Source organism: Typopeltis vanoorti, chromosome 8, assembly GCF_054136105.1.
Source record: "Typopeltis vanoorti isolate ZY-2024b chromosome 8, IOZ_Tvanoo_1.0, whole genome shotgun sequence".
Classification (NCBI taxonomy): domain Eukaryota; kingdom Metazoa; phylum Arthropoda; class Arachnida; order Uropygi; family Thelyphonidae; genus Typopeltis; species Typopeltis vanoorti.
Window position 1 is genome coordinate 98,695,810 of NC_143556.1, and position 19,528 is coordinate 98,715,337.

The 19,528-nt window shown below is 37.8% G+C and overlaps 1 protein-coding gene across 1 annotated transcript; it reads right to left on the reverse strand.

The window, feature by feature from the left end:
• Positions 1 to 3,985: 3,985 nt before the first annotated feature.
• LOC150104218 (bone morphogenetic protein 7-like) lies at positions 3,986 to 19,271 on the reverse strand. The gene is made up of 3 exons (XM_090396229.1): positions 18,767 to 19,271; positions 5,648 to 11,789; positions 3,986 to 4,730 (listed from the first exon to the last, which is right to left on the reverse strand). The coding sequence occupies exons 1-2, from the start codon at positions 19,149 to 19,151 to the stop codon at positions 10,924 to 10,926; spliced, it is 1,251 nt and encodes a 416-aa protein (XP_090252355.1). The 5' UTR covers positions 19,152 to 19,271; the 3' UTR covers positions 3,986 to 4,730; positions 5,648 to 10,923.
• Between the last annotated feature and the right edge of the window lie 257 nt (positions 19,272 to 19,528).

The following is a 19,528-nucleotide window of genomic DNA, read 5'->3' on the forward strand; positions in this document are numbered from 1 at the left end:
TTTTAAGCTTATGTAGGATGGAGGATATTTATTGTATATTAGAAGAAACATTGTTGAATATCTAAGATTTTAGAGATTCAACTTTTTTTTAGAATTGTTATAGGAGATTATTAGAGCAGTTAATAGCAGTTCAGATTTGTAACTTGATAATATTAAGCTTTTCACTATCCAATGAGAAGCAACTGTTTAAAGTACTATATTTCACTAAGCGAAAACCTAGTGCAGTACAGATAATACGTTAATGAGTTATTAGTGAATAACAAAGAAAAACGGTTAAAGTGTCTACTGTTCAAACTTTCTTTATGGAGGTTGAAAATGACATGTCAGAGCAGAGGATGAGAGAAACTGTTTCAAAACAAACTTCCTTACAAAGGAAGTTTGTTTTCTTGTAAGATTATTAAAAATATATTAAAAAGAGAAGATTATATTGAGAAAGTGATGAAAATAAAGTAGAATTCGAACTGTCTTTTTGATTTTAAATCACTGACACATCTTCTTTTAATGGATAACTATTCATAGAGGTATTACCTTCAGAATGCTCCCGATTTTATAAGAAAATATGTGATTGTCAAGAAATGAAGTGTCAAAATCCATCCACAAGCTTTTAGTATTAGTGTTATTTCTGGGACTTCATGGAGTCAGACGTTTCATTGTTGGAAGTGAACTCCACAAACAACATAACATACCTTGTGCTGCAAAAAAAAAAAAAAAACATTGGAACATTCATCATCTTCTCTGACGAATGCATTCTGCAGTGCACTCAATTTGCCACCTGCCTAGGAAGGACTATGTTTCACTTCTTTACCACAAATTCTGTATGGTTTTCAGCAGTAACCTCCCATTCTCTCAAAACTTACCCTATTCAATATTTCTGAAGTATCTCACATTATATTCTGTTAATGGAGAGGCAACTGCTGCATGAGATAAAACTTCGATAATAAATGGTATGTTTTGACCCTAATGTAAAGGTCATCTTCAGGAACATATGCAACTATATATAAGACTTCATTACAACTGTTAACAACATACCACAAGAAGCTACATCATTTCTAAAACTATTTTATCCATTGGGCTGACCTCTTGTGGTAATGAAATAAATTAGAAATTTTTACAAAACAAATTAAAGTTATATTAATAGTTAATTAATACAGCCAATCATAATTTTATTATGTACGGCATCTGGTTCTTGTACCTTATTTGAGTCATGCTACTTTGTGTTACTGTAATCATTCACTGGTTTGACCTATGCTGTTTTGTTTGGAGTCAATTTAATGTATACAGAGTTTCATTCAAAAGTTCTGGGATTTGAATAATGCATGTGAACCAATTGTATTATGGCCTTCTACCGTTATAAGGGTGATCAACAGTGCTCTTTGTGAATCAGTATACTAACATCTCACAAAGTAGGCTGCATATTTGGGTTATGCATGTTTTAGTGGTTTCATAGGTTTTTATCTACCTGAAATGGCATATTTCATGGAGCAAAGAATCTGTACCAAATTTTGCTTCAACCTAAAAAATTGCTGCAGACACCTGGTCACCAACATCAGTCATCATAGTGGAAATTCATAAATTTACTGTTGCTGAAAAAAAAATGTCAGGTTTGCAGCAATGTCAGTCAATGTTCATTTTTTTGGATATCGAAGGCACTGTCCACATGAAATCACCCCAATTGTGTTGACATCAATTTTTACTGCGAAGGTTTGAAAAACAGGACTTTGGTCTTCACCATCACACACACACACACATGCCTTCCCACACATCACTCGTTGTTTGACTTGTCATGCCATAGCAAGTCGCATTAATCCATTTTCCTAATTTTTCAGTCTCTTGCTATGTAGCTTTGCAGATTTTTATTCAATCACCTCCCATATCAAAACTACTTGATCACTCTTGCCAGTTGGTGACATCATGGTGACTTTTTTCTGTTGTCACCATACATAGCATTATTAATTCTAACAATGATATATCATGCAAGCCACTCTAGCTCGGTCAGTATAGGTCAGCCCTTTGGTCAGAAAGACCATGGTTTGACTCCTGTGTACAACATGAAAATACTTTTGTAATTTCTTTACAATCAAATGATTGGCTAGTCTCACATAGCTAATTAGGCCCTGTGAACACAGTTCTACGGACATGACTTGTTCTTGATGGGATGCAGCAGGGGAATGATAAGCCAGCAGTATTAAATTGCCTAAATCACTTAATAAGGGGAATTAAGTGCTTTAGGCAATTACTCCTATTGGACAAATTCAGAATGGATGGATGTCCCATATGTTGTGTGAAGGTGTTATTTCTAAACTCAAGGCATTGTCTCATTATTCATGCGTTATTTCCTGCTTCCAGTCAGTGCATCTGTAGTTAAAGTCACTGTTTATTCCCTCCTCTACTCCAGGGTCATAATGTTTTGGTAGCTTACAAGTGTATCCAAATTGTTTCTTTCCAGTTTTATCTTTTCATTTCATTTATATCCAAAAAAAGTCATTACGTTCTATTTCCAATTCAGATTTCATTGGATCATAGTGGATATGTGAAGATTCCTTAAGTCTGTCAGAGACAACATGAGTTTCTCTTTCCTGTTTACTTACAACCTTACATTTATCAGATGTGCTGAAAGTTTTTTGCCTTGGGTTTATTATAAGTTAAAAATATCAAGAAATTTTATAATTGGGTTTATTCCTTTTCCCAAGGAAGCAAAACAATGTTTTGTGCGTGAAATATATTCATGTCTTTGCTACTACTTTTGTATAGAGGCTAATGACTTCATTCCACTTTTTTCCATTATCACTTCTTATTATACACATCCGAAATGAATCATATTGGATCTTTGTGGATTCCTTAAGTCTATCGTAGACAAGATGACGTGATCATTCCTGGTTACTTCATTCCACTTATCATTTTCACTTCCCATTACACACATCCGTAAGGGGATGTGCTTTGCATTATAGAAATCATAATAAGGCAAGTGATATGAAGTTATTAGCCTCTTTATACAAGTAGTAGCTCAGACGTGAATATATTTCACGTGCAAAACATTGTTTTGCTTTCTTGGGAAAAGGAATAAAACCAATAACAAGATATGTTAGTGTCTGAAATAACATGGGTACTATGGTCGATTTTCCTATCAATATGGGATAGGAAATATCAATATGTTTACGGGATAAAAACCTGAGTTTCCGGGAGGGAAAACCCGCTTTCCCGGTGCCAGAGATCGACTAATTCGGAAATCGGTCGAAGAAAGGCATAGAAAAAGTTCCTCCAGTCGACGACCAGAGTTAAATTTAAGTCTGACTGCGAGCGACAAAGCTCAGAGGACGCAAGCGTCACTTCCACTGAGCTACACAGGCCTTAATAGTGTACATCTATATATCAATTGTTACACGATTTGCATTTTGAACTTTTAACTGATTGCTTCCTTACCTTAATGCAGCATGAGACATTACAAAAACTCTGCAGTCCTGAGTTAATTAAACAATTATAAACATTTCATAGCATTTAATATTCAAAATGATTTACACATTTCCACGTAATCATTGAATATTATTATTATAAACATTCCAATCAAACGGCACCTTAAACTCATTCACTGACCAAAACATTCGCAACGACGTCTGGCAACCTATTCCACCACCCTTCAAGCAACAACAACAAAAAAAAAGTTTTAATATCTTTGATAACTACACTTGCACAATTTCCGTGGGTACCGTTCTTTCTTTTCCTTCCTGCCGTCTATTAAAGAAAAAGATTTCCAGCGTGAATCCCATGAAATACCTTTAATATATTATATGTTTTTATTGTGACTATTTCTTATCAATCAGTAGTTTTTGAAACTCCCGTACTGTCAATCTATTCTTGTATTAATATAATTTTTCTATGTGAAACTAAAATGATTTCCCAAGCATCGTTTGGATTTCATGTTTGCTATCTTCACTAAAATAAATTGTTTTTTTTTATTATACATCAGAATTGTAAATATTTAAATCAATTATTAAGGCTACAATTAACTGAATTTTATTATTCTCATCCATAGCTTAGAATTTAGGTATAATATATGACGTTTTAATTGCAGAATTTCAGCAGTTTTCAAAAAATCAATTGTTTCTCTATGTCTCTCTCTCTCTCTCTCTCTCTCTCACACACACACACACACACACACAGATAGAGATAGATAGATAGATTTTTTTTTTTTTTGTAAACATAACAATCTTATATACAGGATTAACCGGTTTTTGGTTCTCTGCAGTTAGACAGAGAGGTTACATGCTCATACTCTTTTTGAGGTATGTTACATCGAAGTCACTTATAAGGCTAATTACATTTTTTTAAAATAAATTAAAGCCATTAAGAGTTATTTTAACATGATACTGTATAAGAACATAAATGTGGAAGAACATAGAAGTTACTATTGCACAATATTATCTATTAACATGAGAGTGCCAACTGATTAATGTTCGCACTGTTATGCACAACAATCCTTCTTTCTTCCCCCTTTCTTTTTTTGGGGGAGGGGGTAAAGGTGTCACTTCTATGCTGGAAAGTGGATTATAATGCAGTCGCCCTGCTCAGCCAGGAGTTGATTCCGTGGATTCCATTCTTGGTGGAAAAGATCTAAGGTGTTGTTTTGCCTATGGTGGTGATGCTCGTGTAGGATCCGACTTCTCACCTTTTGTTGGAAGGCTGCAGTGAGTTGGTCAGTTGCCCCTCTCTGTGAAGTTGCTGTGCTGTCTGGTCTTGTACAGGGTGTTCGGGATAAATTTGATAGTTTCGTAAGGAAAAAGAAAATCTTCTTTGTATCTATTAAATTTAATGAATTGACAAAAAAACATTACAGGCAGAGTTAATTACAATACTATCAACAAGATTTACTCAAAATAACCACCATTAGCATCGATCACAGCTTCAATTCTGCTTCGGAACCTCGAACAAGCTGATGCTACAGTCTCCCTGGGAAGGGCCGCAAAAACTGTTTTAATTTTATCCATTAACTGGGCTTTTGTATTACTGGAAGTGCGATTGGTGTCTTTTTCAACTGCGCCCCATACAAAATAATCCATGGGGTTAAGGTCTGGGGAGTTTGGAGGCCAAACATTTGGACTGGTGAAGTCGTAGAAATTTTCAGACAACCATTTTTGACTTTTCCCAGAGGTGTGGCAAGGGGCCGAATCCTGCTGCCATACATACGGCCTACCATTGGCTACCCTTGTTATCCAGGGCTTGACTACAGTTAGCAACTCCACGAACAAAGCCCGAATTCCAATGCCAGGGTTCTTCAACACCTGTTCCTGCAGATTTGCGAGGAATTCTGCTGTACGAACGCAATCAGATCGTCTGCTAGGGATCTTTCTTCTTGCTACATCCTCGTAGTCACCATTGCAAGTCTCTAGTTCATGCCTGATTGTTTTTACTGTATTCAGGGAGCATTGGGCAGCAGTCGTAATATCCTTATTTTGATGGCGGGCACGAATCATCATGATACAAGTTATTCTCTTCCATGATTCAGGTGGGTTCCAGCTATCCATCCTTTCTGACATCTTGTATATGAATGAAGAAGGGTCCAAACTTTTAAATGAAGAGAAGTGTGTGTTAATACATGTAACTTACGGAAAAATATAATTAATTATAAATATGTCAAATTTATCCCGAACACCCTGTATGTCTGAGGTAGAAGTTATACAGTATATTACCGCTTTTGCGGTGATGAAAAGGTAATTGCAGAATGAATGGTTATTTGACTCCACATGAACGAGATTTAAATATTCCTCTTCTGTATGAAGATTACCACTGGTAAGAGCTGCCATTTCCCGAGTCAAACTGATTAATTTAGTGTTGACTGGGCATTCCAAGTAGATATGCCGTTCCTAATTGGTAGCAGAAGAGGCAGTTATCTGAGACGTTTGAGTTAAATTTTCGTAATATAGTAGGAGTGGGTAATATATTATGCCACATTCTCCACTGAATATCTGCGTCAGGTTTGATGGCTCTTGTGCGATATGGTAGATCCCATTGAAATAGTGTTTGATCAGATGATGCAGGATTTTCCAACAAAGTGCTTTGGTTAGACTGTTGTGTTAGTGTGCTGTAGATCTTGTTGGTGTTGCTGGGTGTAAGTTTCTCCCATGAGTTATTGGTTTTTATCAGAAAGATAGGCGCCAAAACTTCTGAGTTTGGAGGGCTAAGCCCCACTTCTGTTATGCTATCAGGCATAGCGGCTTGAAAAGCGGCCTTTACGGTGTCTATCTGCTCAGACTCATTCTCATATTCCAGGTTTTTGAGCGAATTTGGAAAGCGCCAGGTGAGGCTTGGAGAAAGAATGTCACCCAAGATCCTCACGTTTCGCCAGCTCCATGGAGGAGAGAAAAATTCTTTCTGAGTGATCGGGCTTCTTACCATCGTGTTGTGAAAGATGGGTTCCATGAGGATTTCAGGTAGGGATGCTGTCTTCACTGTGTGCTGGAGGTTTAGCTTCTTCCATCGTCGAAGGGCATCTTTGTAGAAGTTTGTTAAATTTACAGGCACTTGAACTGTTGTCATTCTTAAGGTGGTGGAGAGAGAGAGACATCTAGTGGCAGAAGTGAAAATATACTCAGTGGTGCATTTGTGTGATATTTCCTGTTGTAGGGCATTTATGAGAAATCGAGCGCGGAACGTTGTTATCCTGTTGTCAATGGAGACCAACTTTTATCCTCCATCTTTGAGAGGAGTACATAGCTGGGAGTAGGAAAGCCAGTTTGTTTTATTCCATATGAATCGATATATGGTTGACTTTATTTGTTTGATGAATTGCACTGGTGGCGTAAGAATCTTTAGTGTATGCCAAAGGACACTGGTGGCTATTTGGTTAACGATTATTGTTCTCCCTCTTGTGGAGGCAGAGGCTCGTATTGCTGCCCACTTTCCTAGAACTTGCTTGAAACGCTTGTTTAGTGTTTCCCAGTTCTTATCCACATAAGAGGGTGTGTTTCCTAGGTAAATCCCCAGGTATTTGTTTCCCTCTGTGGACCAGGTACCAGACATTGGGGAATCGGTTCGGTTTTTCCATTTGCCACACCACAGTCCTATGGTTTTATGTGTGTTTAGTTTGGCTCCTGAGGCTGCCTGATATTGTTTGTATGCCATTTGTATGTTATGAAAGTCCTCTTCTTTGCGGGCTATGATTGTAACATCATCAGCATATGCTGTCAGGGTTATGGTTTGGTAGGGAAGTTTAGGGCGGCATGCTTTGAGCAGCATGCTGAGTATACACAAAAAGGGTTCGATGGCAATTGTGTAAAGAGGACCGGAGAGTGGACAGCCTTGTTTAATTGCTGTATGGTGCAGTTATGGTAAGCCTGTTGTTTATTTTCATGCAAAACTATGCCTTGGCATACAACATTTTAATAGAGTGAATGATGCCTGAGCCAAAGCCAAATGCTTTCAAGCAGTTGATAGAGGATAGGTCCAAACTGTTCCCAGAAGGACTGATAAAATTCAGTGGTGAGCCCGTCTATGCCAGGACATTTATCTTTAGGTCAGGATTTGCAGGCAGTTTTCAGATCGTGTAACGTGATGGGGAGTTCTGTGTTACTCCTTGTTGTTGGTGAGAGTCTTTTCACATCGGAGAGAATTATATTCGTGGCCTCCATAGATGTTGGGTTGGCTTGGTACAAATTTTTGTAGTACTGCAAGGTATATAAGAGGATTTCGTCATGATTTTCTATGATGTTTCCATTATCTGTTTTAATAGCAGATATAGTGGTGCACTCTTGTTGGCGTTTTTCTAGTGAAAAGAAATACTTTGTAGGGGCATCTGCGAAGTTAATATGTTTGCGTCGTGCTCTTATTAGTGCTCTTCTTGCAGAGTGCTCTAGGTGTGAGCGTATGGTGACTTCTAGGGACTGGTATTCCTCAGATTCTGGATGATGCAATTGCTGTTGTTGTTGTTGCAAATTTTTAAGGGCTGAATGCTTATTCAAATTTCTTCGGTGACTATATTTTTGGGTGAATACCTTAACTTTGGATTTAAAAAGCGACCACCACTCGGAAATTGATTGTGAAGTAGGTATATCTCTGATGAGAGTTTCGATATAGATTTTAGAGGTTCTGAGATATTCTGTATCCTTTAGTAGGCTGTTGTTAAATATCCAGTATGCTCCTCCTTTGTATCTGGTGTGTCTAGGAAAGCAAATGTTAAGATGGAATCATGGTCTGATGCATGAGATGGATGGTATGTGACTCTCCTGATGTAGGATATTGTGTGCATCGATGTGTAGTATCTGTCGAGCCGTGCCTGGTATAGGACACTGGTAGGACCACCTTTGGCTCTCCAGGAGAAAATTTTCTCATGTGGGTGCAGGTGTCTGAAGGTGTCAGTCAGCTCGAAGTCATTTATTACATCCTGGAGAAGCTGAGCTAGTGAGTGTCGATGTTTTTGGCATTGCTGTCCGTCCATTGCAGGATCCAGAGTGCAGTTGAAATCCCATGCCAGTATGATGTGGTCATTTGTGACCTTTCTGAGGTGGTTTCGCACAAACTCCAGTACCTGCACTGCAAGCTGGTCATTTTGTGGGATGTATATGTTAATGATATATATTTTCTTTCATGTCTGAGTTGTAATGAGTGCATATATTGCACACCCAGGAAAGGGATCGATTATTTCTACTTTTAGAGCGCTGTTTTGGTGAATTCCGATGCTGACTCCAGATCCATGAAGTTGTATGGCAGGACAGTGGTGCATGGTATAAGGCCAGTTCTTCCAGTGTTGATACTGTGTTTTGCTGTAATGATACGAAGTTTTGCTGTTGCAATGGAAGTTTGTTTCCTGCAGCATAACTATTTCTGGCTGGTGGGCAAGGATATGCTTCAGGACCAGCCTGTTTTGCAGTGGTGTGGCACATCCTCTAGCGTTTAGTGAGAGAAGGTTTATTGAGGTGCTCATTATTTTTATGGTTTAGTTTTATTTGGTGCGGTAATCCTCACTTCCTTTAAGGATAGTTATGTTGCCGCTGGGATTCAAGCCCGTTTATCAGGTAGTATATCCTTTTTCTGAGATTGGTGGTTTTTCTCCCTCTTTTTCCTGCCAGAATAGTTCTTAATTCTTCCAGCTGGGTGATAAGGCCACTGATGTCAGCGGTGTAGTCATAGGCTGTCAGCAGTTTTTGTGAAGAGCCTCGAACTTTTTTAAGAAAGCTCTGAAGCTGCTCACTCGTAAGTGGGCCTTCAGTGTGAGGAAGACCTGCATTTCCAGTTTCCTCTTCATCATCTGAGGACTCAAGAAGCTCGATCTCTTCATCCCCCTCTACAGGCTGTTGGGAGGGTTCCCGAATGCTTGGAGGCAAAGGTTCCCTGCTGCAGCTGCGCTGGTTTGTCTTTGGCTTTTTTTCCGTTTTTGTTTCTTGCTCCTCTTCGTTATTTGTATCTTTATCAGAGTTAGTTAGTTGTCTGTGTTCCATTTCCTTTTCTCTAGGATTGCTTTTAATCGATGTTGGTGGAGGTTCTTTTTTCGAAAGTTGGGTTTCTTTAGTGCTACCACTTGATTTTGTCTCCTCGGTACTGGACTGAGAGCTGTTTCCTTGAGATCTTTGTTGTTTGTTAGGGATGCTCTGTTTTTTGGGGTTGGCTGCTTGCTGCTTCTGATTCTCTGATCCGCTAGGGTTGGTAGTATTGTTAAACGGTTCTCATTTCTGGGTATATACGGGCATAACTTCCTTACATGACCTTCTTCGTGGCAGTAAAAGCACTGAGCAGCAGTGCTTTTACTGCCTATAAAAGGTGTAGGGTATTCCGTCTATTTCTGTGTTGATTATTTTGGGTATGGAGCCAATTGTATTGTCGCCAAAGTGCATTAGAGCCTGTCTTCTAAAGCTCTTGATGTGAGCGAATTCAGGCCTAGTTGTAGAGGCGCGTAGCATTCGGATTTTACCTGTCACTGCGCCGTATTTTGATAGTAATCCGCGAAGCATTTGATGGCTTATTTCCGGTGGGACATTTGACACTGTTACTTTTGTGGGAGCAATTGCGATTGGTGAGACATTCACGTGGCATGCTTCGATGTCTATTCCCTTTTCAATTAATGTCTCAGACCAAGATGCGTTGTTAAAGTACATTTGTACGGTTCCGGCAACTCTTGAAATGTGAGTTATATTTTTTGGGGGAACATGTTGAGCTACTGCGTCTAGATACTTTTCCAGTGGGGTATTTTCGATTCCGAAAATTACAATTCCATTATCTCGGGAAAAGCGGTTGGCTAGGTGAACGTTTGTACGCGCGGTGGTCGTTGTTGCAGTAGTATTAATTCTCGCGGAAGTATTAGCTACAATGTTAGCATAGGAGACAGAGAGTACTGACCTTTGTCCGTTGTTGTCCGGGGGGCTGAGACTGATGTCTTTTCCTTCTCTGGAGCTGTGGCTTGCGTCTTTTCCTTGATCGGAATTCTGCGACCTTTGACCGATTCCTGCTGAGCTCGGGCGTGGACCGGCTGCTGCTGGCGGTGATATGCTATGGTTTATACTGGCCATTGCTTCGGGCGAATAAGGGGAAACGCAAGCTATCACAAATTCCCGGTACTCGAAGGCATACCGTTGTAACAATAAGCACACGAACAAAGACGATTTTTAAAATTTAAAAATTAATATAACATTTCCTAGCTTCACAAATTTAGAAAACTAATTTTTTAACGCGATAGATTAGGTGCTTACGATTATGTAGGTATAAATCTTGAAGTTGATTGACGTATTCGACCGCACAAAATACAACTTTAGGCAAGAGCGACCTTGGACATGTCTGCACACTTCAGCGTCGCGACATATATAGTTAGATAGATAGATAGATAGATAGATAAAGAGAGAGAGAGAGAGAGAGACAGACAGATGTTTTGTTTAAAACTGTTTAGAAATAGGAACAATCCACATCACTTCATCTTCAAAAGATGTCAGTATTTGCCTAATATTAAGCACAAAGACATCTTTCAACAATCATTTTTTTGTGGGTAGTTAACTGTAGTTCTGGTGGATTGGCATCATTATAAAATAGAATTTCCAGTGGTTTTATTCTTCTAGGGACACAGCATGGGATAGTGATTAATTCATCTGTTGAGTATCGAAAATACATCCTGCTTTGGAAGAGAGAATGTGTGGTAGCATGAATGCTAGGATAGACTTCTGCGCACTGACCTTTACAAACATATGCGTTGAAAACCTCTGGCTTTACAATCCATCCCCAACCAATATCGTGAAAGTTTATCTCCAGAGGATATCGGCAGCAAGGTACATAGAAAATGTCTTCTGTGCAATCTGGACGGAGCTGAAATTTTGATAGCGGCTTTGACTGTATAGACCTGGAAGAAGATTCTTTTACTGAAATGTCAACTATAGCAGTATGCTTTGATCCACTGTTAATTTCCTCTTCTTCTTCTTCTTCTGCTCCCTCAGTAACAAAAAAGAAATCAGGAGAATTATAATCATCAAACTCTATATAGAATCCAAAATTAACTGCTCGTTTTTCAATCCAGCTAGCTACAGATTTAGAGACATCAAAAACTACCCAGCCATCATTCTGGAATGCCACATGTTTAAATGCTACTAGTAATCGCTTTGGATTTTTTTTAGTTGCTTCTTCCATAAGTTGATACAGTAAAACTGTTGCGGTCTGTTTTGGTCTTTCTAATGGATCCACTGAGCTTCTCTTTCTCATTTTGTACACTCTCAGCTTTGCAGATGTAATCATCACTTTACTCTTGTTTAATGAAGATGTTCCAATGTCGACTGGAAAATACATATGATGACTTTTTGTAGATGATGCACTTCTCTTTGGAGCTAAAATAAAGAAATGTTTATCTTGAATTTTAAGATATGAAAAGTTTGCAATCATTAATATCAAGATTACTTAAACTAACATTGGTCAATAATAACTTCTTGAAGTCAGTCTCAAAATTTACATTTTAAATAGTTACCTTTATTCAAAATAAGTTTAAAGATCTTATATTTTCTAAGTTTTTAGAAGTTTCATGACATCTGGACTTTTGAATCATAGATAAGTCAAATAGTAGAAAATTAGGATGAGATTCTTCATTGCAACAGCACTTTCCTTCAGTTTGACGTGTCTGATATATCAAATATCATATATATATATATATTGAATATATATATATATATATATATATATATATATAGTATATAGTATATTGTATATATATATATATATAGTATATAGTATATTGTATATAGTATATATATATATAGTATATAGTATATTGTATATAGTATATATATATATATATATAGTATATAGTATATTGTATATAGTATATATATATATAGTATATATATATACCATGGAGTCTCATCACAGGAGATCCAAATCAACCATCATACACATCCTATCATGCCACTCCTTGAGTACATTCACCAGCAGAGACCTCACAACAAATTCTATCAATCCATTCCTCTCACTTCTCCACGCCAACCGATCAGTCACCCTTACTAACGGCACTCTGACACAACTTCCACATATGGCCCCTAATAATCTATTTCTCATATATTAAAAAATCTCACTTGCATCAATTTTATAAAACCCCCTTTAATATCTTAAAAATTTATATCATCTCCCCTCTTTGATGTCTAGCAATTAAACTTTGTAATAACTCACAAACTTTCAACTTATCCTCAGAGACCTGTCACCATTTTGGTCACTCGTCTGTGAATCTTTTCGACCACCTCCTAGTCCCTCAAGAAATCCAGGTGACCAAATCTGTGTGCAATAGTCAAGATCAGACCGAATCATAGTGTTATAAAGAGGGATAACACCTTCCTTATTTTTTATTTGTTAGTGTGCTTCTCATCATCAAGTAATTTGTTGAGCCATTTAGCCAACTTTTGCAATATGCCTTCTGAACTTCAATAAATGATCCACCATTATCTCCAAGTATCTAGCCTTCTCAATTTACTGCAGTTCAATATCATCAATATGCACCATATGAAACCTTTTCAATCCAAAGTGCATGATCTTACATTTTGCAACATTAAATTGACAATCATTATCCTTTTCCCGCCATGCTAATTTATTGAAATCATCCTACAGAATATTTACATCACCTTTATCAACTATTGCGCATCCTACTTTTGAATCACCAGCAAACAACTGAATCTGATCCGATCCTGTAGCTTCCTCTCTTTGAGAGGGTTGCAACTGATTACTAGGGAGATAGTGACGCAAGGTTGTTTCCCATTGCCTTCCTTGCCATGTTTTGTATGACTGTAGCCTGTGTGTTCACGGGTCCGGTTTTCCTGCTTGCGGGATGAAAAACCCCACATAAACTAGCGGGAAAAAACTGCTGTCCACACACCCAAGACCGGCTAACTTGGCTATGGCTGAGGAAGATCCTTAAGGTCCTCACGTCGTCGACGAGAATCTAACCTAGGACACTCCTTCCCCAGCCATATAGTTGCGAAGCGCAAAGCTACTAGGCTAACCACGCTGACAAACAACTGAATAGCTCATCTTAAATCAATCACTATGTCATTGATATACAAATTAAAGAGTAGTGGCCCTAGTACCGAACCCTGACGTACTCCACTTCACCATATATTGCTCTGTAGTGTCTGCCCGTCAGCCATCCCCATATCATACTACTACCCTCCTATCCATTCCCATCCTCTCCAGCTTTTTGTAATAGTTTTCCATGTGGTATTCTGTCAAATGTCTTGGCAAAGTTGAACACTCTCATGGTTTAGCCATTACATTTATCCAGTTCTGCTGCCATTTGAATTTAAAATGTGAATTAGTTACTATCACGTTGCCTACCTTCTACAAAGCAGTCACATTATCGCATCCCTGTCCACCCACTTTTGTATTTTACATTTCACCAACAAATCCAATACTTTAAAATCACTCCTGATATATTAATTGGCTTGTAGTTTGCTACTTCAGTCTTCGAGCAACATTTATGCAACAGTATTATCTTACTTTCTTTCCACTCCCTTGGAACCTTGCCAGAGCTGAGACTTAAATTGAACAACAATATGCCATCCGGCCCGACTGATGTGTTCGCATTCATATTTTTTAATATGTTGAAAACCTGTCATCTATCTCAAGGTTGATTGCATCTCTCTAAACATCAGCAACTGTACAATCACTGGTAGTGATTGTACAGTAACTGTACAATCACTACCAGTGTGATACTCCTTTGCAAAAGGATCGCTCAGCAACGCAACTATTTCTTTTGGTTCAGCCACCTTCCTACCATTGGCATTGTTTAAAGTCTTCAAAGCGAAGAATTTATGGAGACACAACCCTGATTAAACAACACAAACGTATCTAATTGACCAACGAGAATAGAAAACAAGAACCCTCTTCCTTGTTGAAAACTTTTTCCCACTTGGTTAATCTATAAATTATAGATGCCAAGAAATTATATTTCCTAAATGAAGACATATTTTCATATACGAGTAGATATGAAAAATACTCTGGATGAGAGCTCAATCAAAGTCTCATCCAGAGTATCTTAAAAAAGATGCCTACCCCCACATATAGGTCTAGCTAGTTGCTGCTCCATGATTTTCTATGTATTAAAATATTGTTTTTAAATATGTTTATTTAAACAGAGTAATGATACAAGAATCAGAAAGAGGATGTTCTATTTAGAAAATAGACACGGATGATAGACAAAAAAACAGCACCTTTTAACTTTTTAACTGCTTGTAATTCCCAACGCTCCAGGCCAACTTAATGTACATTTTTATATACTGCTTGGAAAGAAGAAGCCAACGGACACATAGTGTGAGGAAGAAACAGTACGCCTTAAGAAGATGTTGGACCAACTTCCGCTGCAAAGACTGCGGCAATCCTACGGGGAATATTTTCCACAAGCGTACAATAGCGATCAACGGGAATTTTGAACACTTCCTGTAGACATTAAATGAGGTCCTGAACTATTGTGGAGCCAGTCAACTGTTGTGACTTTATTTGTCTTTCTTAAAGAGAAAATGATCAGTTACGCAGAAACTGCCACAAAGTAGATGTTAAAGATACCAAACTATTTTAAACCTGGTTTTACTACATTTCCCAAGTAAGCAAACAGACAAATAAGTCAAGTTTTCGCCTGCACGTGATGCAAGTCTAGCTGACCCTGCAGGTAGTGCAAGACCAAGATAACTCATGGTAAAAGTAGAATACGCTCTGATCACTAATCTTAATATTTACCCATAATGCAAAGCACATCTCCTGGAGGAGATGTATGATGCTTTGTATTAAAGGAAAGGGGCCACTACCCAGACGGTTTCGACCTTTGTTGAGGTCTCATCAGTGGGAGCCAGGCTAGAAATATCAAGATTTTAGTAAGGTCTTGCACTACCTGCAGTGTCAGCTAGACTTGCATTACGTGCAGGCGCAAACTTGACTTATTTGTCTGTTTGCTTACTTGGGAAATGGAGTAAAACCAGGTTTAAAATAGCTTGGTATCTTTAACATTTATTATACCCAAGGTAAAATACTTTGTACATTTATATCTCCTCCTGAGATTTTTATTTATTAAGGTTAAAACACCTTATGGTAACTTGTTCTGGAAAAATACTTATAAGATCTGTATTACTAAAATCTTGATATTTCTAGCCTGGCTCCCACTGATGAAACCTCAACAAAGGTCGAAACCGATCTGGGTAGTGGACCCTTTCCTTTAATACAAATCATCATACATCTCCTCCAGGAGATGTGCTTTGCATTATGGGTAAATATTAAGATTAGTGATCAGAGCTTATACTACTTCTACCATGAGTTGCCTTGGTCGTGCACTACCTGCAGGGTCAGCTAGACTTGCATTACGTGCAGGCGCAAACTTGACTTATTTGTCTGTTTGCTTACTTGGGAAATGTAGTAAAATCAGGTTTAAAATAGCTTGGTATCTTTAACATTTATTATACCCAAGGTAAAATACTTTCTACTGCCACAAAGTAGGAAGCATTGCATTGCCAGAATATTCGGTTAACTCTCAGAGTTGAATATTCGTGGCACCATGAATGGAGGCTCGAGGCCAAAATAGGACCATGCCATCGCACCGCCACCTCCGAGTTTCAGAGTTGGTTGAAGGACTCTGATAACAGACGTTCACAGGGCATCTGCTACTCTCGTCCAATTGCTCGGCAGATGGTGTAGAGTGATTCGTCGTTCCACCACAGATTTCTAACCTTCTGCGTCACACTTTGCAATGCTCTTTTCACCATTGAAGATGACGCTGCATATTGGTTCGGTTACTATCGGGCTTACATATTGCAGTCCTCCATAAAAACCTATTTTGTGAGAGTCGGTTCTGAATGTTTTTGTGCATATTTCTGTTCCAGTCGATGCCCCGAACAACGCCAAAGTGTATGCTGACGAAAGACTGTTTTTACATATTATTCTTCGTAGCACCCTACGGTCACGTTCAGCGAGTGTTGCAAGTCATCACCTGTGGGTTGCAGTTGAATCCCTGCGCTTCCATCTCAGTGTGGTATAACTGATTGTTAACCTAGTTATGTCCAGTTTGGCAAACAGATAAGCATGCAAAATGGTATCCTATCTGAACATCCTTTGAAACGCCAGTTCTATTCTTCCAGCTTACTTATATTTAAAACCTAGATGATTTTCAGTTGATAACTACCACCCTGCTTATTTATATGCTTGAAGTGGCTTGCAAAAAATTGTACAGCGTTTTAAAGTGTTTTCAATGTCGATTTTCAATAATGATTTTAATAAGTATTATGGACAAACGTCTGGGTAATGACCTTTCAACAATGCACACCAATATACATATCTAAACAGGGAGTGTGTGTGTGTGTGTGTGTGTGTGTGTGTGTGTGTGTGTGTGTGTGTGTGTGTGTGTGTGTGTGTGTGTGTGTGTGTGTGTGTGTGTGTGTGTGTGTGTGTGTGTGTGTGTGTGTGTGTGTGTGTGTGTGTGTGTGTGTGTGTGTGTGTGTGTGTGTGTGTGTGTGTGTGTGTGAATCTCCGTAGCTCAGTCACTTTCAGCGAGTACTTCTGGTTATAAGTGCCTCAAGTTTTCAATCACCTTCTAGGAATTCAAAACACATAAATAGCATTTATCAGATGTAGTTAGCTGATCTCATACGGATTATGGAGATTTTTCTACTTCTGAATAGGTGTTTCATCCAACAAAACACATCAGAACAGAACAGGCAAAGGCGTCCTATAGCTTTTTCCATGACAAGTCATTGCGCCTTCAGGTAAAGTAATATGAGAATGCGATATATGTAATATAACACAGATAGTCTTCTGTTTAGACGCATTGAGATCCATGTGTAAATAGAAAATGATTTTCGTATTCATATTTGTATCAAATTTCAAATTTACAGATAGAGGAAATGGATGCCTTTCACCATCATATAAAATCTATAAATGTTACTTAATGTATGACATTTTGGTCTATTTAATTATATTAAGCATACTATTAAGTAATGATAATTATTATTATACATTCATCTCCAGGAGAGGAAGACTCATTGCGGGGAACCAAAATTATCCATACATCTTTCATTGAGCTAATGGACAGACCAAGCACACAACCGACTCTAGCAACGCATTCTACTCGTTCACCACTCTCCAAAAATATAGCCATTACATCCTTCTTAACGACATTCTTACCCATTTTCCAGGGACGATCTCTTGTTCTGTCCCACATACCCAGTTTTTATGCCAAAGTATTTTCCCCGCATTAATCCTATAAAAATTAGTTACTTAAATGTTTCAATCATATCCGCTCTCTTTAATTTTGAAACCCTATTCCCAATTCTAGAAAACGGAAACCATATGCACCTTCCAATAACGGACTGAAAATAACGAAAGTACAATCACATGAAAAATTTATGAATATTATGTAACACCTTTTAGGAGTCTAAGGACTCATCGAGGAAGTATGGTGTTTATTGAACTCGTCTTTAGACCAGTTCATTAAACACTTTTCACACTGTGTCACTGTGAAAAGGAACAAGACATGGAATCTAAGCGATTTAATTATTGCACAGAAGCCCGAATGAATTGAATGCATTGTTTGATAGATTTCAATTAATTCAAAGAAACCTGATATCTTATCGCATTCATAAAGGACACACAAATTAACATGCTACTTGCGCAATACATGAATTGTTCTAATTAAAGATGGAATCGTATTTATTAGTTTTCAGGATTTTCTTTTCGGAAATGAAGTGCTTGGTCTCACAATATACGATTTATTATACCTTCTCAGAAAAGAAGGCTAATTTGGTTATGGTGGAAACCCTTATTGCAGGTGAGTTTACTAATTCCAGATATTTTTATGAAAATCCGGAAATGAGGCATTTTATTTTTGTTGTTTCCTACAGTCCTTGCAGCAGGAAATGAGTGAAGAATCTTGAGATTCAGTTCATTGCTATACGAAGGTCCTCCATTCTATCCTACCTGGAGTTTTTTTGATATGCCACTGAAATTCAGTGGCATAAAAAAAAGTAGCCTGCTTTTAAAAAAGTAGCCTGATAAAAGTATATCATCGGATGATATATTCATCCTTATTATATTGGATAATTAACATTGCTTAAAATTGTTTCACGTTTAGTCTCTAGAGAAGAGTTTCCGAAATAAATAGATTCCACGCATAATCAAACAAAAAGCGGCCTTTGTCCCTACCCTTTGAATGGATTTAACAAACAAACATCAGAAATACAAATAAAAATCATAAACTTTAGTGATCTAATGACTTATTCAATTTTGAAGGGTAATAATGGTTGTATATTTAGTTCCAAGAGTAAATGTATTTTAAAAATATTGTTACCTGTGTTAATAAAACTATAGTAACGCTCAGAAGGCCCAGCATGCGGGTAAACTTCATCATCATCTTCTTCATCTTCTTCTTCTTCCTCTTTCTTGTTCTTCTCCACAAGTCTTCTGTATTCTTGCAGCATTGTTTTCATAGTTTCTGAAGAAACATTTGCTCGTGACATGTTCGGTAATTTAGCTAAGCCAAGGTTATCTAAAATAGATCGTAGAATGCGTTTCTTTTCTACTTCGAAATCAGCATCGCACAAATTTTCAGTATTTTGATTCTTAGCAGAGAAACAACTTGAAGAAAATACAGCAGATATAGATAGAGCGAGAAAAAGCCATCTAATCATTGAGTTAATAGATGAATGTTTTCGTTCACAGAATAAAACCAGCATATATTTATTTTACAAGAACCTTACTTATGATGTTCGACTAAATAATTATAAGAGCCTTAGGATGCGCAACAGTTTTGTTTTTACAAAAATATGTTCCAATAGGAAGCGTTTTTCGCAGTCCTCCTGATCGGTTTATTATTCAAGAATGATGAGCACATAATTACACCGGAGGTAAATATCTTCTTTCAATATAGCTGGGCAAAGGGCATCAATCACATGCCAATAGGGATATTTGAGGACTTTGAACCGAAAAAGGAGTAAGATGAATTGAAGGAGTCATTGTAGTTTGTCGAAGTTTGCAACTCGAGATCTATTAAAGTTTGATTTTGTTATTGGCTTAATTTTATATGCGCCATCAAAAATCGTTATTAAAGTCG

What these genes read in the sequence shown, in the direction of transcription:
- LOC150104218 (XM_090396229.1), bottom strand. Translation starts at nt 19,151, where the DNA reads ATGCTGGTTTTATTCTGTGAACGAAAACATTCATCTATTAACTCAATG. An exon ending in CTATAGTTTTATTAACACAG is followed by an intron (nt 11,790 to 18,766) that starts GTAACAATATTT and finishes TCTTTATTTTAG; the next exon opens with CTCCAAAGAGAAGTGCATCA.